Here is a 22,890-nt window from a genome sequence, read left to right as displayed (position 1 = left end):
AAACTGAAAGGCAAGGTTCATGGGTGGGCTATCCTGTAGATACTGAAGTTACCCAGTGTGATGATGACCTGGAATGCAGTCCCAGAGAGAGAGAGGAAGAATAGTCTCCAAGCAGCAAGAAGTTGAAGGTATTGGCAGAGTATATCCAGAAGTGAGTAGGTTTTGGTTTCCTAGTTAGTATTACTGCATAATTAATCACCCCAAAATTTAGTGACTTAACAGCAGCCATCTTATTATATATCTCATGGTTTCTGTGGGTCAGGAATTCAGGAAGGGCTCAGTAAGGTGTTTCTAGCTCAGCTTCTCTCATTCATTTATAGTTAGTCCTTGAAACTGGCACAGGGTGTGACTGGAATAGCAGCGGCTGGCTGGCTCTTTCTTTGCCTGGTTCAGTGGCTTCTGTTTGTGGTCCCTGCATGGACTAGTTTGGGCTTCCTAGCAAGATGGCTGCCTTGGAACAGTCTGACTACTAACAGAACAGCTCAGGCTCCAGGGAAAGTGTTCCAGTGAATGAGGAGGAAGCTGCCTCAGCGTTTCTGAAATAGCCTTGAAGTCACACAGCATCACTTCTGCATTACTCTGTTAGTTAGAATAGTCACAAAAGCCTACTCTGTTTCAAAGAGAGGGACATAGACTCCCTCTGTAGATAAGAGGTATATCAAAGTCACATTGTAAGAAGAACATGTGAGATGGGAGATAGTGTTGCAGCCATCACTGAAAAATACAGTCTGCCACAATTGGTGCTAGGCTGAGCCCAGAAAAGGAGAGGGAGCAGCATCCTCAAAGTCAGTGTGCATTTTGGGTGATGGCACCAAGAATATCTGGAGATAATAATGGGAGTGGGTGCTCCTGAGTGACCTCAGGTATACCTGGGGAAAGAACGATCATCCCATTTTGTAGTGTGGGAGACTGAGGCTCAGAGAGCTTTGATAACTCCTCCAAAGTGATAGTGCTAATAACTGGCAGAACTGGGAACCAAATCCGTGTTTGTCTGACTCCTGAGCCTGACCACACTGCCTTCCTCTGAAGCCTGGGCTGCTGGATCTGCCATCCTCATGTTTACCTGTGTCCTTAGTACTTGGTTCACCAGCTATGGAAGTGTTGGCCAATTAAATAAAGAATTAGGTAGTTACGTGTGTCAGGCTTTCTCTCCCCCATCCTTCAGAGTATCACCTTTACAGCTTCATCCATTGGGTGTTTGTGGAAATGGCGGGTGATTTGATTTGGTTGCTCGTCTTAGGAAATGACCCACTGGGTTTAGGTCCACCAGGTGACATGTCACCTACAGGTCTGGTTAAAGGTCTGCTCCTCCCCGCCTCATGGGGAAGCTGGATAGGTCTGATGTGCTGGTTCTAGCTTGGAAGATCTGGGTTTTCTGGAAGTTACAGAGCAGTCTGTGCTTCTGTCTGCACTCTGAGCTGGGTTCTAACACCAACCACTGCCCTGCCCACTCAGTAGCCACCCCACCCTCAGGGCCCTCGCAGGTAGTGAATGGGTGGGCAGAGACACCCTAGCAGCCATCAATGCTTCTTCCTTCCTTTTTGAAGGATCTGATGCTGCTGCCGATGAGGGCTACTTCATCTATTAAACCCAATACACTTGTCGCAGCTGCTAAGCCCCCGTAAGCCGCCGGGCGCCGTGTTTGTGATGGGACTGACAGTGCATGGAGGAGGCTGATTATACACGATTCCATTTCGCGGGCCCAGCAATGTAATTTCACAGGGCGATCAGCGTTTGCATGTAATAGCAGGCTGTGCTGAGGTGTCAGAATATTAAAGGCGCTAATGGCAAAGCTCCCTGTTACACAGGGGGCCACCCGCCGCGCCTACAGCAGGGCTGCGCGGCAGGCCCGTCGCAGATGGCTGGCCACTAAGCTAATGGGGCAGCAGCCAAGGCGGGCAGAGCCGCGAGAGAGGAGAGCCAGCCGGGAGCAGCTCGGCACCTGCTTCCCCGCGCATGGAAATTACAGCAGCCCAGGGGAAGGGAAGTGTGTGTGCCTTCCTGGCACAGGGCTGCGATGTTGTGGTTTGGTAGACCCAGCATCTTTCACCCAACTCCACCTGCTTTGGATAGACTCAGGGGCTCCTCAGTCATCGTTCCATCTGCCCCACTCTTTGGCCAGGAAGCCACAGCTGGGCAGGTGCAGCTGGAGAAGTGGCACCCCAAGAACTTGGAACCAGTGTGGGAAAGGGACTTGGGCATAGGCTGTTGGTGAGAGCTCTTATGACACATTCCTGCCCCAGCAAAGTCAGAAAGCTTCTGGGTCCTTTACCTCCACACCCTGCAGGCTGGCAGGAAAGAGGGAGGAAGTGGGGATAGGATGCAGGCGGGAGAAAGGGGATGGACGATAATTAGGCCCCTTGATTGATGCCAGTGTTGCCACTGGAACACAGAGCTGGGAAGCAGCACCTCAAGATATGGCTCTTTCTGTCCTTGTTGGCTGCCCCAGCCACACCCAAGCCCTTGCCTGTGCTCTCACCAAGCTTGCTCCTGCCGTTCTCCTTTGTCCTTGCTGTGTCTCCCGCCTGGAATGTTGTCAAACCTACCGCCCCCCCCCCCCCCCCCCCCCCCCCCCCCGCTCCAGCCCTTCACTACCACTCTGTCCAGGAAGCTTTCCTAGCTGCCTCCAGCCCCACACAGGCCTGCTTGTCTCCATTGTCCCTGTGGGCAACCACAGGGGACAGCCTCCCTGATCCTCCTATTCTAATGGTTCCCTAGGTCCCAGCCTTGACTTCTCAGCCAGAATCTCTGAGACACAGCCCATGTCACCTTGTTCTAAGCTGGGTTCCTGGGCAGGCTCTGTTCAGATTCATAGAGGGATGTAATCTCCCAGAGGATGTCTGGAAGGAGTCGGGAGTGGAAGGATGTGCCTGGTAACCTGAGGGGGAGTTTGGTGCCTGTATGGGTATGCACACTTGATGGTTATGTATCTGATGGGGAGGGACTTAAGAAGTGAGTGCTGGGGGTGGTGGGCATGTGCGTACAGACGTGGAGGGCCAGCAGGTGTGAGGATCCAGACCACACGTTGGTAGGAACACAGATTGCTGTAGGACCTGTGTTCTCTGGGTGGCTCTGTCTGTTGTCTGTGGCTGAGGGGTACCTTAGATGTAGGAGCTGGAGGGAGCTTGTGGTGCTGTGCCTGTGGGGATTCCTTGAGGCTGGTGGTCACTTCTGAAGGTTCAGCTCTGCAGAGGTGTATGGTAGTGCCTGGGGGAGACATGCCAGGGTTCTCAGCAGGGGCAGCAGGGGGAGAGCCCAGGCTGAAGGAGAGCAGTTTTAATTAACCATTTTTAATATCATTTTGGACTTTGGCTGGTATGTGAAGGCCCCGCTGGAAGCAGCATTTGTAAAAATTAAATCCCTCTTATTAGGAGCTTGGCAGACCCATGTGCACGTGCTGCCCCCCTCCCCCCGCCCGTGCCCCCCTGAGGAAGAACTGGATGAGGCCATGTCACGGCAGCAATTGGTTATCATGCCTTATCTGGGAATAGGAAACTGTGCGCGTGACACCCGCGGCCACGCTGGAGACGCCAATTCATCTCGCCCTCGCTCTGACAAGCTAGACTGCCCTTCCTGAAAGGCATCCGTCAGGCGGGACCGGGGCCTCTGCCTTGCCTGCTGCCTCTGTTTTCCTGCCTGGGCTCCAGCTTGCCCTGGTCCAGCCAGGCCCAGCCCGGCCCTCCTGGGCTCTGCCACCCACCGCCCCCCTTCCACATGTCCCAGTCTAGGGAAGATCTTGGGGAGTCATAATTATAATAATAATCTAATCACGGTGACGCGTCAGGGCAAGCGTCTAATGTTATCTGAAGTGGTCTTCCCGCTTAGCTGCGATAAGACTCAGGATGACGTGCAGATAACGTTGAGCTGCCCTGTCCCCAAGCCGTGAGCAGAGCAGAGGGGCCTCAGCAGCCCGCTGCCCGCCCGCCGCTTTAAGCCGGGAAGCGGCAGCACCTGCTAATGCAAGTGTTTAATATTTGATGGGCTGGGATAAAGCAGGATCACCTTCGAATTGAATTGAGTGTCAGCCGAGAATCTATTACTGAAATTCGGGTGTGATTTGACAGCAAAGTAGACGATGTTATTCTTCACTAGTTACTGCAATCTTCTCCCCGACATCACTTAAATATTTTTTTCTTTGCTTGAGTAAACACACATTATCCTTCTTTTTTCCCCCCTTCCTTCCCTTTTTCCTTTTTAGAGGGGAAAAAAACCCATCCAGCTCGCCTTCTCCAGGCTGATAGGGTAGATTGTTATTTCTTTATTTGTCCTATTAAATGGAATTTCTGATCGTTTAATCCGGCCTTTGTAAGTGATTTTAAAGTACTTGAAAGCCGGCCCGCCACTGCTCTCTGGCCCACTGCGCTCCAGCCATGGCCCTGACCACGCTCAGCAGCTCTTCCAGCTGTGCACCACCCACTGGCTGCTTTCCCTCGCTTCTGCCTGCGTTCCCCCGGCTCTGCCCTGGCTCCAAGCCAGCGTTCTCTCCCCTGTCCTTGTGCCTCACACTCAGCCCCCGATTTGTGGGTTCAGCTGTGGCGGAAATGTGGGAGGGTTGACTGGGAAGTTGAGTTGTGGCTGGTACCTCCATGTCAAGGAAAATGGCTTCGGGAGGGTGCTGAGGTTGAAGCACCCATAGGGCTGAAGCTTGGTTCCTGCAGCTGAGAAGGAAAGGTACCTGCCCTCTGCCCAGCCCCTTGGCCTTAGCACCGACTCTGTCCAGCCTCCTGACCCCGTGTTGGACCTTCCTCACCATGAGGGAGTCTGTGATGGGATGGGGACCTCTGGGCCCAGGGATGGGTGGGCACACTACAGTGCCTGTCTGACCGTGGCTGCCGTCACCTTAGTTCCATTCCACCAGTGGCCCCACCACCTAGCTTCTGGGAACTCAACCAAGCTACATTCCCAATGACCACATCCCATTTGCTTTCTTCCCCTGGGAGGAGGGCAGCCTAGGGTTCCAGGACTTCAAAGGTGAGGGATGGGTAATGTTTGAAGGGCCATCCAGCTATACAGCCCTCTGATAGAAGCCCAGGACTTTGCTTCCCATCAGAGACTCCCAACCCCCAGTGGGTACCCCCTTGTTGGGCTGAGCAGGAATTAAATTCCCACTGGGTCACTTAATAACATTCTAACCCTTGTAAGTCTCTTCTTTCTGGGCCTCAGTTTCCTCATCTGTGCTATCGAGTCAGTTGTGCCTGTAAGGGGCTGTGAGAAAAAGTGCCATCCCTGTCCTACCATGTACCACCCCCCACCACGGAGGTTGGTGCAGCCAGGTGGCGCAGAGTAGGGGACGGAGGGGGGCAATGAAGTGCTAGGGGCCTGAGCAGATCGATGCCCCCAGCACTTCCTTCCCCAACCCCAGGAAAACAATTAAGTACAGATCGATGGGTGGCCGCTTTGAATATGCATAAGTGAGCACTTGACCTTCAGCAGAGATCTGTTCCCCCAACCACACACAGTCTCTCTCTCTCTCTCTCTCTCTCTCTCTCTCTCTGTCACACACACACACTCACTCTCTCTCTCTCTCTCTCTCTCTCTCTCTCTCTTTCTCTTCATATGTTCCCATCACAGCTCCTTGAGACCTTACCCCTCCTCAGTTGAGCCCTCACATGGAACCTAGCCTTCCATAACCTGGCCTGCCTCTCAGTCTAAAGCAATTAGACCATGGGCAGGTGGTTGGCCCCCTCTCACTTCAGTGTTGTTCCTATCTGTAGAGTGAAGTTTAGATATGTTAGTCTCCTAGGTCCTTTCTGACACCAGGCTTTATGACCAGCAATACTGTGGGGAGGGGCCCAGCAGAGTGCTGGGTAGTCTGGAAAGGCAGAATCTAATAGGGCTGTCTGGTGAAGGGGGTGCCCTGTTGACAGGATGGTCCTGATAAATTTTTTTCTTTAACTTTTTTTTTTTTTTTTTTGAAGGAGAAAGAGAGAGAGTGAGCGGGGGAGGAGCAGACAGAGAGGGAGACACAGAATTTGAAGCAGGCTCCAGGCTCTAAGCTGTCAGTACAGAGCCTGATGTGGGGCTCGAACTCACAAACTGTGAGATCATGACCTGAGCTGAAGTCGGACACTTAACCGACTGAGCCACCCAGGTGCCCCAGGATGGTCCTGATAAAGGAGGGTCTTAGTAAATGGGAGCTGTCTAGAGGAGCCTGGCAAGGGGGCACCCAGTGGGGGTTGGGAGTCTCTGATGGGAGATACCTAGGACAAAAGGAGCTCTGAAAGAAGAAGGGGTTTTCTGGTGGGGGTCCTGGAGGAAAGGGGCCTCCATGAGGGGACTCTCATGAAGTGACATGATGAGAGTAAGCCCTTAGTGGGACGATTTGGCTGGAGGGTGGAGGTGGTAAGTATTGGGGACCAGGGCCTCTGTTAACCATTCTTGCCTCCTGTCTTCCAGGCTTACAGCTTCGCCATGGGCTGCTGGCCCAAGAATGGACTTCTAGACATGAACAAGGGCCTCAGCCTGCAACACATAGGCCGGCCCCACAGCGGCATTGGTCAGTCCCTCCACATATACCCCTGGCAGCTCAGTCAGTCCTGTGCCCACATGCCCCAGTCCCTTGGCACACAGAGGGGTCCTTTGGCTCATTCTGTGCTCTAACGGGGTGCTTTCCATAGCTGGGGGGAGTGGGGAAGGAGGGTGGAGTGAGGGGAGAGTGGAACCAGACCATTGGAAAAAAATCTCTCAAAACACTATTTAGGAGGAGACTGGGATCTGGTCTTTGGGTGGGTCACAGGTGTCCTTGGATTCAGGCCGAGATATCCCTGACCCCTCCTGCATCTCTGGTGGGTGATGTCCTCAGAGGGGTGGGCACATGTCAGCTTACCCACCCCCCATGGAGCTAGAGGAGACTGTTTAATATTGTTTCAAGTCTGTGGCTACTAAACTGGGCGATCAATGGGAGTTAAGGAGATGAATTATTTAAACCTCACCAGCTTTTAATTAGTCGGGGTCCTTCTGACCGATGGCTCCGTCCACAGGGTATTGACTCCCCCGCAGGAGCAGCAGCCCCCATTGAGCGCTGCCTGGGTTGGGAGGGGCCACTTGGGGTACCAAGCGTGTGTGCACCCTCAGAGGGATTCCTGCCTGGGAAGGAGCTGGAGTGACTCTGGTTCTAGGCATTGAAGGCTCTGCTTCTGATATATCAGTATGGGTTTGGTGTGTGTGTGTGTGTGTGTGTGTGTGTGTGTGTGTGTGTGTGTGTAACAATATATCTGTACATTTTCCTGAGGGCATATGTCTGTATATGGAAGTAACCATCTGCCTGTGTGTGTATCCACCAGAAAGTCCGTTCATTTCTGTGTATCTGATTTTGTGTGTGTGAGCACACGTCATGCAAATGCTTTCAAGCAGGGTATTTTTTTAAAAAAATTTTTTTTAACATTTATTTATTTTTGAGACAGAGAGAGACAGAGCATGAACGGGGGAGGGTCAGAGAGAGGGAGACACAGAATCTGAAACAGGCTCCAGGCTCTGAGCTGTCAGCACAGAGCCCGACGCAGGGCTCGAACTCACAGACCGCGAGATCATGACCTGAGCCGAAGTTGGCCGCTTAACTGACTGAGCCACCCAGGCACCCCTCAAGCAGGGTATTTGACAAGCATAGGCTTTGTTCCAAGTGGGGAGGAGTGGCGGGGGTGGGGGAGGTATTCCTGGGAGGTGCTATGACATTATCATAACCTGTGTACCTTTGGGGAGCTATGGTGGTGGAGGGGACTGGCAAGGTATACCAAAAGGACCCAGTCACCTGTTACAGACTAGCCCTTCATCCTTTCCACGGACATCACTGGTGCCTAGTGGGTGCTGGGCATGCTGAGTGGAAGTGCTTGTCCTCAAGGAGGTCATATCCAAGGAGGAGACAGAGATTGAACTGGGTACCCAGGGTACTGAGGGATGTGATAGGAACACTTAGGCTGCCCCAAGGGAGGATTCCCCTGTCCTCAGGTGCCAAAGTGACTTCTGCTTCTTTATTTACATCTCACTGACTTCAGGGATACTCCTTATCATTCTTGCTGGGACACCCCACAAGGCTGTTGTGGGGTCCTAAGGGAAAGAGGAAGCAGTCAACATGCCTAGAGAATTGGGGATGCCCCACAGCAGCTGCTGTTCCCTTCCATAGGAGCTATTCCATACAACCTAGAGAAGACCCCAAACCTAGCAAGGTGATATGCTTGGGAGGCCAGCAGGGAGTTTCCTAAAGAAGAAAGCATTTGAGTCAGGAGATCCTTGAAGGATGAATAGGAGTTTTATAGGTAGAAAAATGGGGGAAGGGTTTTCTACTTAGGAGCAACTGTACGTACAAAAGCATAAAAAGGCATGTTGAAAACAAGTTAGACACCTACAAGTAGTTTCCTGTGATTGGAGCAGGAGGGACATTTGGGTTAGGGAAGAGCTGGAAAAGAAATGGGGAAATAAGCAGGTCTTGAATGCCAGGTTAAAGGGTTGGCTCTTTCATGAGGTTTTGAGGAGACAGGAGGTTTGTGAGAGAACAGCACTATCAAAGCTCTTACTCAGAATTGATGAGGCAGTATGTGCTGCACAAACTATTTCCTAGTAGATGCTTAGTAAACTCTTTGGGGTGGGGGGCTGAATGAACAAGTGAGTAGATGAATCAATGGGATGGCAAAGGGAGGAACCAGGGAATGAGGATCAGTGAGAAGACTTGTGCTGGCCCAGGCAGGGAGGGGCTGCAAATAATGGAGTCTGGGTGGTAGGAGGGACCAGTGGGACTGGGTCAGTGGGATTGCCCTGCTTCTGTGGATGTGTTCCAGGGTGTATTTGTGAGAGGAAGAGGTTCCTTCTTCCCACTCTGTTATTACAACTCCTGAGATGTTCCTTCCCTCTTCAGGAAAGAAGGTTTTTCCATCTTGGTGGGCCACAGGGGACAGTCCAAAGATATGAGTCACAATGGACTAAGGGCTTTGGAGCCAAAGGAAGTTCTGGCTCTACCAACCAGAGCCCTGTGCCCTTAGACAAGGGATAATGCCAGTGCCTCTCAGGGCTGTTGGAGAGGTTCAGTAAAGCTGTCTGTGTAAAGGACTTATGCAGTGCCTGGCCTGGCACACAGTGGGTGCTCAAGGAGCCCCCTCTTCTGTGGCCCTGACAACACCAGGGCCTCCCTAGGGTGCCAGGGGTTCCTGGCACAGGGTCTTTGTATCTTTGAATGTAGAGGGCTGCCCTGCCAGCTCCTAGCTGGCTCTGAGGTGTGGGTGAGGGTGCTTGGAGGGGAGGGAGGATGCAGGGCATTAATTGGGCTGGGAGAGGCGGGGAGGGGAGGCGTTGGTTTTAAGCAGTGAGGTTAATGGCCCTCGCGCCAAAGAGACAGCTTTAATGAGCTTCAGCTGGCGGTGCCCCGAGTTACTGTGCGTGCTAAAAGGGTCGCGCTGTAAGAGTTTGATGTGGACTGTTTCCCAGCCCTGGGGTCAAGGGTCAGCTCCTGTCACTGGCCACTCAGGCTGGTCCTCAGTGACATAGTGCTAATTAACTGTGTGAGGAGCTGCCAGCCTGGAGTGGGGAGTGGTATGCATATTGGTGGGGGGGGGCAGCATTGGTGATGCTGGGCAAGGGTCCCTCAGAACCCAGAGCTCAGTCATCTCTGGGATGTGTTTGGCTCTCCCACAGTGCTGTGTTGGTGGCGGGGGGGGGGGGGTGCGCAATGTCTCTGTGTGCAAATCACCAATTTTTCTCTAGCCCTAGAGAGATCTCCTGAGCCTCTTTCTAAGGTACGTGTGGTAGGGAGAGTTTGTTGGACCTACCTGGTGGGGACTCCTGCTGAGTTCTGAGTGGTGGTGGCCCTGAGAGAGCAAGAGGCAGGTATGCTGGAGGGTGACGCAGATGGCCTGGAGCTGTGGGGTAGGCTGTAGGAGGGGAGAGGGCCCACTGGGATGGATGTTTGTGGCTGAGCTATTTGAGGAGGAGCTGTGAGAGCCTCCTGGCAGAGGAGTGACCTGGTCAGAGTTGGGCTTCAATTAGAGCAGACTGAGAGTTTGTACAGGGAGGACTAGCGAGGAGAAACTGCAGAGGGGAAGGTTCAGTAAAGTGCATGGAGGTGATGGTTAATTCAGAGCCAGCAGTAGCCATGGGAATGGAAGTAGAGGACCAGGTCAGTGTATGTTTACTTTGCACCTATTATGTGTCAGGAACTGTGATAGATGTATTGGTGAAGATGACAGAGTGCCCGTCCCCCCACAGAGCTCACAGGTACTGTCGTCAAGACAGATACAGTTGGCCCTGGCAACTAAGGGAGAGGTAGGTTCAGGGATGGAGGCAGTAGAGCTCCAGGCAGAAAGAGGGTGTGGGGGGCTGTCAGCACGGCCTCTTAGTCAGGAGATGGATACTTCCTTCAGGGGTGGTGGATTTGGCCTTGGGAGCCTGGTGAACAGGGTGGTGTGGAGCAGGTTGTGGGTGAAGAGGGACTGCATGTACATAGAAAGGGTCAACAAGGGACTCACATTATTTGGGGGTACTTTTTATTAATATAATTTTCCCACCAGTTTTATGGAAGACAGGCATTATCATTCCCATTTTATAGATTAGGAAGCTGAGACTCAGTTAAGTGACTCACCTGAGGTCACACAGCCAGTTGAATTGGAGAGCCAGGACTCAAACCCGGGTCCATCTGAGTGCAGAGTCTGTGTTCTTACCACTATGTTGAACCAGGAAGCACCTTTTTGGTGTCGGGCTTTGTGCTCTCAACAGAGATGTTGAGGAAGAATACAAGCTCACTTCCATCATTTCCCTCAGTTAATGTGAAACATACAGGCCTTGACAAAGCCTTGGTAGCAGCAGCTGAGCAGCTGAGGAAGAAAGGAAAGGAGACATTGCCACCCTTTCACCCCTGCTACAGTCGCCATCAGAGCCAGAGCCCAGCAACGCTTGGCTTTTGACCTCCTTCAGACTCTGACAGTTCTTACTCTGATTTGTTTGCTGTCTACTTCATGGACCAGGGGAATCCCACCCATTTTCCAGGGGCAACCTTTTCTGAGAATCTTGCCTGGCCTTCCTAGTGTGAATGTACAGAATACACCCTTGGACCTCTCTTCTGGTTTGTTGGGGGTGATGTTCAGGCCCTACATACTTGATCTCTCTAACAGCAGGACCCAGGCTTTCTTCCCTTTTTCCTTTTTGGAAATCTGCACAGGAAATGTCAGTAAAATTTCACCTGTTGTTGGGATATGGAGGCCCCACAGATTGCTGGTTTCAGCTGGCTAGGAGAATAACTGGACCTTCCCTGATGCCTGGCTGGGTGGTCCTGTCTTCCTAGTTCCATAGCCCCTCTGTTCAGGGCCTGAGGAGGGTCCCTGTGAGGCTCATGGTAAAGAGGGATGGCCAGACATCAAGTGGACTCTCAGGAGCTTGTTGCCCAGCATGGTTTGGCAAAAGAGCTGGGCTGGCAGGTGGCAAGGTAGGGATCTGGCCCAGGGGGGCAGTACTGGCCTGTGGTCTCCCCTGAAGGAGTAGGGTGTCTATCAAGAGTCCAGTCAGAGCGCATTAGCTCTGTGACACGGATCTCATTAGCTCCCGTGAGAGGTGTCACTGCAGGAGAATCGTCGGCTCAGGGAGACGCTTGTACCAAAAGGAAGAAAGGACAGTGACAGCCTTTTCTCTGCCGCCTCTGCCGCCACGCTCCCTGGGCCGCCCGCCCTCCTCCTCGTGGGGGGGTGGGGGTGCTGGCTAATGAGCTCGTCTACAGTACAGCTTTGCCTTCCCCTCCTTGAAGTTCCCCAGGTCCCTCTGAAGACCTCAGGCCCGGGATTAGCACACACCAAACGCCAGCCCCCCTCTTGCCCAGCAGGGAGTTCCTTCTGATCACCCTGCTCTGCTACCATCAGCAAGGGAAAGGAGGTGGGGCCAAGACAGAGCCACTGTGGCTGGCAGGGAGGGGGCTTTCACCCTTGGAAGGCTCAAGCCCCTCTGCCTCTCTTGACAGAGTGACCATGTCTACTTCTCTGCAGTGGGCTCTTTCTTTCCAGAGTTGTGATCTTATCCTCCCTTTCCCTTTCCCCGTGACATCTACCCAAGCAGTGTCCCCATCCCTATCCGGAATGCTTCTCCCACAGCATGGCAGAATGTGGGGACAGTGGCCAAGGGTTCAGTGGGTAACATTTAGATCTAATTTAAGACTTTCTGGCTGAGCTAGAGGGCTTCAGAATCAGCTAGAGGCCAGTCTGGGCTTCAGATGACCTGAGGGTAGTGAAGTACTGATATAAGTCCCCTGCAGACCTAGTAGCTCTCTCCCTGGCTGTTCCAGAGAGGCAGAGAGGGGTGCTGCATACACACACACACACACACGCACGCACCTGCCCACCCGCCCTCTCTGGCCATCTTCAGGGCTGGGACAGGAGGAGTTAGCACAGCTGCCTTATAGAGAGGGGGCCAGAGACAGCTGGAGTATGTGCTTCCTTGGCACTACCCCCACCCTCCACTCCTGTCTGGTTCTTTCTGGTACGGCCAGAAAAGTGAGCAGATGGGGCATGGTTGGCCATGAGAAGGGATAACTCTCCAGGCATTGACAGGGGCTCCACTGGCCTGCCTGGAGGTAGTATTTACCTGGAGGGGTACTCACTCCTTCCTTCCTGAGCTGACACCTCTAGAGCCCCCAGGACATCTGAGGAATTGGTCCTTGCCAGACACCAGGCTCTAGTCTTCTGTAACAACCACAGATGGAAAAACAGGTAGACGGATGGACAAGTGAACTGATGGATGGAAGGGGGAAGGTTCTGGTGTATGTATGTATATGTTTTGTGTGTGTGATGCACTGGGAAGTACAATCTTTGTTTCCCTACCTTCCTAGCCCCGGGCCCCGGCCTGGCCTCCCCTTGTCTCTCTCTGTATCTCCTGTCAAACCATCGCAGACGTAAATGACAAAGAAATCAGAAAGACAGATCAATGCCGGCCAAATTAGCACTTGCAGATAGACTGTGCGGGGATGTCAGCGCCCTGACCCCTGGTGATCTTGCAGCCTCCACTGCTGATATTATGCAAATTGCATCCATCTGGCAGGACCTGCGTGCTGGCTGCTTCTACTCAGAGGAGTAATGGGCTGGGGGTGGGCGGGAGTGTTAGAGCAAGAGTCGGTGGAGTGAGTGTGTGCGTGTATGTGCATGTGTGAGCATGTGCTTGAGTGTGTGAGGGTGTGTGGTGCCCACCAAGCACTGGGCGGTGATGGAGTGATTGACAGGGCAGATAAGGGGCTGCATTGGATTCCTTTGGGCTGGGGGATTAGGAGCAGCCACAGATGAGAGATAACTGGACTTCATTTCAGTTTATTTTCCTCCTTATCCCGGCTCCCCACCTTCACTCCCCGAAAAACACAATCTCTGTAGTTTGCGTTTTCATCAATATTTGCAAGTCATTACCACTGGTTTAAGGTGAGAGACAATGTCAGGGCCCAGACCAGGCCAGCCCCTCCCCCAATCACATACAGGTCTGGTATCCTGAAAATGAGCGCCATGAGTAGCCAGAGAGCCTTCACTCTTGTGGTGTTCACAGCATTCCTTCTCCCAGACCCAGAACACTCCTGGGATGGGCCCCGCCTCATGGACCAGCCCCAGACCCACTCACTCAGCTGACCTAAGGCTACCTGGCAGTCTTTCAGCTGGGCCCTGCCCTTGCCACCTGAAGCTGCTGTGTAACATCCCTGCCCCTAAGCGTAGGCTCCAGCCTAGGTGCTTCTGCCCCTGATATTAGCTGTGCCCCTGGGAGCTGCTCTCCTCTTCTACAGGGCTCTGGAGCCTTCCCCACAGCTCCTTCTATCCTTGACACTGTTGACCAGGGCCCAGACCCCAGACCCCACCTGAGCAAAGTTGGGCTATGGCCTGTGGAGAGGGCAACTTGGTCTGAATTACCCATCAACACCAGCATCTGTCCACATTTGCTGAGTGCCAGATGTAGCACAGAGGAGTTTACATGTGTTATCTCATTGACTTCCCAAACCCTGTGAGACAGGGGCTGTCACCACTACTGTGTGTGAGGAAGCCGAAGCTCAAGAAGATTATCGTTCACCCAAGGCTGCAGAGAAGGATGTGGGAGAGCTGGAATTTAAACATACATCTCTCTAAGGTCAGAGCTCTTCACCACCAAGCTCTGCTGCTTCACTGCAGTGGCCGCAGCCGCAGCCACTCACACCTCAGCATGCCTGGGTCCGTTGAAAGGAACCACCCTTGTACAGCGGGCAGACACGTTCCTTCCGCTCCTGGCCTCTCAACACAGACCCTGACCCAGACCAGGCCCCCTGCCTGGCTGAACCAGACCAAAAGGGAGGGTTCAAACACATCCACCCTCAGGAGCAGTGTGTCTCAGACAGTCGGGCTGTAGCAAGAAGGACGCACAGAGGACAGAACGCACCCAGCGGCTGAGCCAGCCCAGGAATATGTCACCACATGTGGCATCCAGGCCCCTGCAGCTCAAGGAGAGGGGCTGAGCAGCTCAGTCCAGGCAGCTGTGGTGGCAGAGGGTATAGCTGTCCCAGGGGCCCCTCCAAAACTGGGTCCCCACTGTACCCTCCCACCAGGCAGGGTTGGGAGCTGGGAGTGCTAGGGACATGTCCGGGGACACGTGTGCAAGGGGAGCTTGTCCTAATGAGGAGAACATGGCTGCTAGTTAGGCGAGGGGCGGGCGGGGAGCCGCAGAGCTGATTGAAGGCAGGGGCAGGGGTCAGACAATTAGGCCCAGATCCGGCCGTTTGATGTGAGTTCTGAGGCCTCAAAGCCTCCCTTCAGCCCGCTCCCTCCACTCCCTCCTCTCCCTCCTCTTTCCTTTCTTCTTCTGCCCAAAGGCAGGAAGGATGGAAACGCTTACTCTCACTGTTACTATTATTAAACTCTGCAGCAGGCCAGCCAGACCCCAGGACTCCTGCCCACAGGGGGCACCCCAGGCCCCCAGGAGGCTTCTTGGGCCCCAGGGGCATCTGGCCAGAAGCCAAGACCAACCTGAGGGCAGGGATGAGCCGAGCCCCCAGAACAGGGTAACCTTGCTCCCTTTCTTGCTTGGGAGGCAGGAATGAGTAGGGCTGCGCAATGGAGATTTGGGCCCAGGGCTGCTTTGACCATCACCTCCTGCAGCCACCCAGTTCTTTTCTTTTGTGTCCAGGGCTTGAGGGTGAAGGTGTGGTTCATTCACACACATACCCCGTCTCATAAATAGTTGTCTGCAGCAATCACACCAAAACCTTGCCCTGCAAGATAAAGATACAGAGAGCCACACAGCCTTACAGAACTGTCACACTCACACACCACAGTGGAGTGTTCCCCCCACCCCCCATGTAATAGTCACACATACCATCACAGGGTTCCATACTTTAGTCACACCCAAGGTCTTGCACAAAAGCCCTGTCTCCTGCATCAGGGCCCTGGGAACTTCACCCCTCCCCAGAGCGTCTGGGAGCAGCAGTCAGATTTTGTGTCCAGGGTGGGTGGGTGGGTGCTGAGCCCTTCCAGTCCCCCATCCTGAAAATAAGCCTAGAGAGTAGGTACTGACCAGAGAGTAGGAGGAAGCCAGATTGGGGGGGGGGGGGGCAGTAGGGAGAGGGAGGGTGGGAGCAGAGATAAATGTTAGCTCATTTCTTCCGTAATTAGTTACTCCCTCATCCCCGCGTTGTAATTGTGAACAAGCTGTAATGTTTAATTAGTCTGTAAATGAAACCCCAATTTCATAATGGCCTGGCTGACAGGGCTAAGTGAGCAGGGGAGGAGGCAGCAGGGAGGTAATAGGGAGGGCCTGTGGGGGGATATGCGGGGGGTTGGGGGTGGGGGGGCTTGTGGGATCACCTTTTCTCTTCAGCCCCAGTCTGGCCTCTGTCTGGGGACACTTTGTGACAGGGTCTGGTACTTGCACTCCCGACTCTAATGTCCTCTCCACTGGCCCTTCTTACCAGAGAGAAGAGAGGGAAGGGAAGACTGCTGGCACCCTTCTGCTCCCTTCCTACCTCTCCTCCAGTTCTCTGGTTGGGATGCCACAATCATTGCCCAACTACATGCTTACAGTTGGAGAAGCTGGCTCTGGGGGCCCCAGTCTTGTGACTCCAGCAAGGATGACCCTCCTCAAATCATCCTCCTATGAGGCCTTTGCTTGGCACCTGGACCTCAGGATCTGGTCCTATACCTGAAGGAGCCAGTGATTGGCACAGGATAGGCCCCTCCCCCTCCAGTCACACTGCTAAGCGGATTCCAGCATCAGTGCCAGGCTGACACCCCAGGCCAGACCTTACTCTCCGTGGGTATCACCGCAGACTGTGATAAACTGGAGCTGCCGCAGGGGGGAGCCCCTGGCCCCACCACTGTCTCATCCATCGGTCTCCCTGTCTCCCCCACAACATCCTCACCGCCTGCACACGCCCCCACCCCGCCTGCTGCAGCCATAAATCTCAATTTACGAGGGCGGCTCTGGTGGGGGAAGGAGGCAGCGCCGCTAATGACGGCTCCTCAGCCGGATTTTTCATGTTGCACAGTCATAAATTTTTAAGAACAGCATGGGCAGCACGTTAGCGAGTTATCGAGGCTGCCTCCGTGCTGGCTGCCTGGCTCCAAGAGAGCAGAGAACCAGGCAGAGCAGAGGACACATTTAGGGCTGGGGTGGGGCCCAGCAGCTAGCCAGACTAGTCTGAAGGTAATGGTATGGCTGGGCCAAGCAGGCAGGCCAGCATGAGCCTTTGCACGGAGTGGGGCAGTGCCGCCAGAGCAGCCAGGAGCCAAGGACAGGCACGTGGGTGGGAACAGGTATGTGGGCACACAGACCATGGCATCGGGGGGTGCTGATGGATGCCTCTGCTCCAGGACTTGACACCATGATGTACAGGGAGCCTGGAGACATATGGATTTTCAAAGCGGCCACTTTGAATAGAATTACAAACCCTGACCATGTGCATAGTGAGGGCTCTGCCCTGGCAGAGTTACACTTGGTTCATAAACAAGGTGCCTTTTGAGGTCATTCTTGAGAGCTAGGATCCCTGGAGCCACCAAGGAAGATTCCTGGGGAGATGCCCACAGAGGGGCAGACCTATGGATGTGATGGAGCCAGGAGCCTGGAAACAGGATGACCTTGTTCTAGTTAGGGCTCATCACTTCCTGGCTGTGTGGTCCTGGGTAAGACATTCACCACCCCAGCCCTCTGTCTCTTCCTCTTTAAAATGGGATTGATGATGGCTTCTACCTCCCAGGCTTACTATAAAGCCTGAGTCTATTTTAAATCTCTGGAAAAGTTTTAAAGGGAGTGTCTGGGAAAAAGATCTTTGTGGGGGATGGTGGGGTATTTACTTTTGATCAGCCATTCATTCGGAAGATACTTGCTGAGGTCTGGGTACCCAGTCCAGTGCTGGGTTTCAGAGGTGAGGGAGGTGATGTGAGCACTTGTGGCTGAGGCAGGTCAGTGTTCCCAGCCCTGTACCTGGTCCCCACACAAAGTCAATGGGCCAGATCCAGCCCTGTCCTGCCATGGGCACACCTGAGCTGTGACGCCCATACAGGCCTTCTCATAAGCCCCAGGGTGAATGCTCACCTGAGTTTCCTAGTCTATGCAATTGAGGATTAATGATCTTGACCGCCTCTCAGGAGCCACAAGCAGAAGGTCAAGAAATCAGATGTTGCTCAAGTCAGCAGAGGTGGTGTGAGTGCGCGTATCAAGTGTTCAGGATGAGTCCATGGTAATCCACCAGGACAAACGCTGGTCATTTAGGGAGAAGAGCATCCCAAGCTGGACCTTGTTGGCCACTCTCAGGCCATTCTCCTCATGCCCCTGCACTCCCAACACAAGGTCCTCCCCCACTTTCTGGAAATTGCCATTCCTTCTCTCACCTCAGGGCCTTCCCACATGGCTTTTTTGTCCTTGGGAGCCCCTCATTCCCATCCCTTGTCTTGATTAACTCCTGCTCATCCTTCAGAGCACAGCTCAAAGTTTGCTTCCCCAGGGAAGCCTTCCCTGACCCCTAGACGTGGTCAGGTCCTCCCCTGTGCACAGCTTCCTAACACCTAGCACTCTCCCTGCACAGCATTTCCTCACAGTCCAAAGAAATAGTTGTTTAACGCCTCTCTCCCCAACTGGATTGTAAGTTTCCTGAGGGCAGGAATTTACATCTGTTTGTTCAGCTTATATCCCCAAAGGGTAACCTTGAGTCTGACTCGTGTAGGCAGATAGTAAATAAAATGTGTTGTTTTGAATTAAGTAGAGCTGGGGTGGCCCTGGCCCACCCCTGGGTGCCAGAGCAGGGGGAGGCAGCTAGGGCAGTGCCTGGAGCCGAGGTGCTTCCCATTAGTCCTCATGATTAATTCACAGCCACACTGTGATGGAGTGGGCTTGTCCCCAGTCAGCGCCTCCGCTGGGGCCCACCTGTTAGCGACAAACAAACAAAGGGGATAAATAATGCATTGGGAGCTGAGCCAGGCAAGGCGGCGGTATTGAAATTAATAGGGATTAGCTGAGCAGCTTGAGGATGAAATATTTACCAGGTGGGACTGGGCTTAGGGAGGACAGCCCCCCTTGCAGAGTCCCCAGGCACAGCCAGGCCCTTCTCCAGGGCATCATTGGCTAGGACTGGGGAGCCCCAACACCACTACTACCACCCCCAGATGCCTTGGTTTGCTGAACAGACTGGTGGCTGGACTGCTGAGAGCTCAGGTCCCAGCCAGTCTCCTGGCCCAGCAGGTCTTAAGGAAAGCAAGATACTTGGAAGGAGTGGCAGTGGGGAAGAGGCTGAAGCCCTCAGCACTTTGGAAGCTGGGAACAAAGACCTTGACTAGTTTTCAGGACCTGGGCATGTCTAGGCCTCAGGCAACACGTCAGGGCTGGAGTACGTTCATCTGTGATCTCGTCTCCCAGCTTCCCTCTTTTTTTTTCCAGTTCTTCCTTTCTTCCACTTAATACATGTTTACTGAGGGCCTCTGCACAGGAAACATTAGTGCCCTTGGGTTTGTGGTCTAGCAGGAGGTGACAGAGGCTATCACAGTGGAGGAACATTGGGTGCTGTGAAAACACATAGAAGGATTCCTAACACAAACATGAGGGCCCAGGTAAGGCACTTCAGGAAATGATAGCAGGGGTTGGGGCTTTCCAGACAAAAGGAAGAGCATGTGAAAAAGCTGAGAAGCAAAAGAGCCTGAACTTGGGGGTCGAGCAGGAGAGTGGGTAAGATGAGGCCTTAGAGGGAAACCTGGGCAGATCTCTGGAACTTTATAAAGAAGTTGGGACACTGTCCTGAGAGCTGCAAGGTGCTGCTCTTGGAGGTGGTTGTTGTTTTAATTATGAACTCTTGAACTTTTTACTTTGAACTAATTTTACATTACAGAAAGTTTCTGTGCATCTCTTACCTAGTTTCCCCTAATGTTAACTAGCTTACATAATCACAGTACAATTACTAGCACCAGGAGATGAACATGTGTACTATACTGTTAGCTAAACTGAAGGTCTTACTTGGATTTCACCAGTGTTTCCAATGCTGTCCTTTTTCTGTTCCAGGATCATTGAAGGGTTTTAAGACAGGGAGTGAAATGACCAGATTTGTGGCTTAGAAGGACACCATGGAGGAGATTGGCGGGGGCACTGCTGTCTCCTAGGTGAGAGGTGGTGGTACCCTGGACCACGGTGGTGGTAGTGGGAATATAGGTTTAGAAATCACTGGGAAATATATGGTAGATAAAGCTTAGGGCTGGATAAGTTTGCCCAGGTTGAGAGTAGAAAGTGGCAAGAGAAAGGGGCCAGTGGCAGCTCTAACACCCACTTTGTAGGGATGATCAGAAGAAAGACGAGTACAGAGAGCGGGGAGGAGTTGGATAGAGAGGGAAGGTGCTATCGCTAAAGCCAAGTGAGAAGAATTTCAGGGTGTGAGTAAGGGGCAGTCGAAACCTGAAAAGCTGCTATTGGACTTCAGCCCTGTGAGGTCGTAAGGATCATTAGAGAAAGCGGTTCAGGAAGACTCAGGTGGGGAAATCAGATTTGCAGGGTGGGAAATGAGGAAGACTTTGAGCGGTGGTTAACCTGGTTAGCCAGGAAGTTTGGCCATGAAAAGGAGGAGAGATTGGGTAATGAGACCTTGAGGCTTAACTGGAAACTTTGGTTGTGAAAAGGAGGAGAGATTGGGTACCAGCCACGTGGAAAAAGGAGTTAAGGCAAAGTTGTTTTTAAAGATGGGAGAGATTTGGGGTGCCTGAGTGGCTCAGTCAGTTACGCAACCGACTCTTGGTTTCGGCTCAGGTCGTGATCTCACGGCTTCATGGGTTCAAGCCCTGCATCGGGCTCTGCACTACCAGTGCAGAGCCTGCTTGGGATTCTCTCTCTCTCCCTCTCTCTCTGCCCCTCCCCCACTCTTACTGTCTCTGTCTCTCTGAAAATAAATGAATAAACTTAAAAAAAATTTTAAACATGGGAGAGATTTGGTATATTTACATGCTTATGTGAAGAAAGCAGTGCAGAAAAACAGTAGAGACTATATCAGAGAGAAAGGGGATTGCTCATCACATAAGGCCCCCGAAAAGGAAGGGGAGTGGAGAACGCAGGTGGAGTGAGGGTGGGCTTTAGAAGTGCTGGCAGGGACGTACCCTCTCTCTTAACAGGTGAGAGGAGAGCGCCTCCTGTGTTTCCTGTGAAGTAAGGCACAAAGGCAGGAGAGGGATGGGAGTGGGGGGAGGGAAGGGGAGGGGGACTTGAGAATGGCAGAAAGTAGAGAATGGAGAGAAAGAGAATGCACACTGATCAGGAACATAGGAGATCGGCTGGGCAGTTTTATATACCCAGTTGAGGTTGAGGACTATGATTTTATGAGTGTCCCTACTCTATATGGTTGCAGTGTTCTCTAGTCACATTTAGCCCAGTGCAAACATAGAGAAGGCGGTTTGAGTTTTTTCCAGGCAAGAGTGATGGAAGGAAAAGGGAGAAAGAAAGGATTGAGATGACGGACCATGGACTCCAAGGTCCTGCGTGAGGTGTGTCGGTTACATTGCTAGGACAGAAACTGCTTAGTACACACCTAATATCCGTTGTGTTCCTTCCTCACTGAATGGAGGAGCCCTTGTAGGGGCAGTAGTGTGTACCCAGTTAAAACGCTATTTTTTTAATTCCTCATACAGCTAGATAGGGTTATGTCCCTGAGTTCTGGCCAGTGAGATAGAAGGAAAAGCGTTGTGTGGGACCTTCAGGAACAGTACTTAAGAGGAAGTGACTCAGTCAGGAAATACATTATTCTTGCTGTTTCCTTCCTCCTCTTTCCTAAAATGTGGATGTGATGCTTGGAGCACCTGCAGCCATTTTGGACCATACGATAACCTAGAAATTGGAAGCAACATGCTGAAAGGGGCAGAAAGAAGTCTGAGCCCCTGATGACTCTGTGGAGCTGTAGGACTTTTAGTCACCTTAGATTGCAAGCCACAGACATAAAAAATTTTTCTTCATTAAGTTGTATTTTCTTCCCCTCTCTGTTTTCACGTGGGTTCCCATCAAAACTTGACTCTTTAGCCTTTTTAGTAGTAACATGGCCTGTGTCTTGAGATATAACAGGAAACAATTTGGTCATATGTTTCAAGAGAGCATAACAGGAGTAACCAACTTCCTGGCTTGAAATGACAGCGCCCTCATTGCCCTTTGCCCTCCCTCCTCCCTTTAGCTAAGTTTATGTTATAAGGTGCATTTGTTATATCATTCTCTTTCCTGTCTGTACCTTCTATATCAGTTACTATGCTTCTGGCTACAAGAAAAAGAAAACCCAGTGCAAGATACCTTAAATAATAGGATTTATTACCTCACAAAAGTTTAGACATAAGATGATGCTAGGGTTAGTTAATTCAGCATCTCAGCAATGTCATAAAGGACCCAGATTTTTTCCATTTTTCTGTTCTTTTATCTTCAACATGTTCTTCGCAGGCTAACTCCCCTCACGGTTGGAAGATGGCTTCTGCAGTCTCAGACATTATGGGCAGACATGAAAACATCCAGCAGAATATAAAGGACTATTTCCTCCTCATGTTTCTCTTCATAAGAGTGAAGTTTTCCTTGAAGGTCTTTCAGCAAACTTACCCTCACATCTCAGTAGCCAGAACCCAAGGCCACCCCTAAACCAATGACCGGCAAGAGGGATAGGATCTTCACAAGTGGCTCAGACACAGAAGATTCACCCTGGTCGTGTGAGGGAGGAGTGAGTTCTGCCAGGTTGGCAGAAAGGGAATGGCTATTGGGTGAGCAGTCAAAAGTAGGGGAGAAAGTGAAGAGAGGAGGTGGGTGGTTTATCTGGAAAGAGTAGAGGTATTAATGTTTCAAGGTTCCAGTGAGATGAAAGAAAAGTGTATTATTGCCAGTAACTAGGAAGATTTGAATTTAATATTTCAAAGGACGAGCAGTGGAGGATGTTAAAAAGGTAGAGGGTGTAACTGTGGAAATGAGTGGAAATAAGATACAGTAGAAATGGTCATTAGTGCTGAGGTCAAAGAACCAAGAGACTGGCAGCAAGTTTCTCAAATGACAGGTTATAGAGGCTAGGACAAGCAGGTCTCTTGAGAAGGAGGTAGCCAGGGTCTGGATTGATAGCACATGCTCACAAGTAAGGTTTCACATAGGCTGCTGGCACACAGGTCTGGGGCCAGGTCACTGGGGCAATACTGGCAAATAGCCTAACCTCTCTGTATCCCAATGTTCCCATTTTGGAAAAAAAAAAAAATCTACCCTGGTTGGTCAGGCCACTCTGGAAAGGGGTAAGGCCATCACCTTCCTATTAAAGCCACTCAGGGACCTTCAGAAGATAGTCCCTCAGGAGACCCCTAGGGACAGGGTAAGATGGAAGCTTGGTTGGGGCAGAGATGGCTGCCAGTAATGGCAGCTGTGCTCAACTATTCTCGGTAGCTGCCTCTTCTCCTTGCCCCTCCCCATCCAGGTCCCCTTCACTTGGCTGTTATCTGACTACCCTCTGGCACTTCC

The 22,890-nt window shown here is 52.2% G+C and overlaps 1 protein-coding gene across 6 annotated transcripts in view; it reads left to right on the top strand.

Annotated features, from left to right (window-relative positions):
• ERI3 (ERI1 exoribonuclease family member 3) overlaps positions 1–22,890 on the top strand; it is a 127,241-nt gene that overhangs the window by 94,421 nt on the left and 9,930 nt on the right. For 5 of the 6 annotated variants that reach the window (XM_030324774.2, XM_030324777.1, XM_030324776.1 and 2 more), the window contains one exon: positions 6,397–6,496. In XM_030324774.2, coding sequence (XP_030180634.1) covers positions 6,397–6,496 — 100 coding nt within the window. Of the gene's footprint in view, positions 1–6,396; positions 6,497–21,843; positions 21,942–22,890 lie in introns of those variants that run through there. The other variant, XM_030324773.1, reaches the window with a different exon arrangement.

The sequence above is a fragment of the Lynx canadensis genome, chromosome C1, assembly GCF_007474595.2.
Source record: "Lynx canadensis isolate LIC74 chromosome C1, mLynCan4.pri.v2, whole genome shotgun sequence".
Lineage (NCBI taxonomy): Eukaryota > Metazoa > Chordata > Mammalia > Carnivora > Felidae > Lynx > Lynx canadensis.
This window is presented reverse-complemented; position numbering and strand designations above follow the sequence as displayed.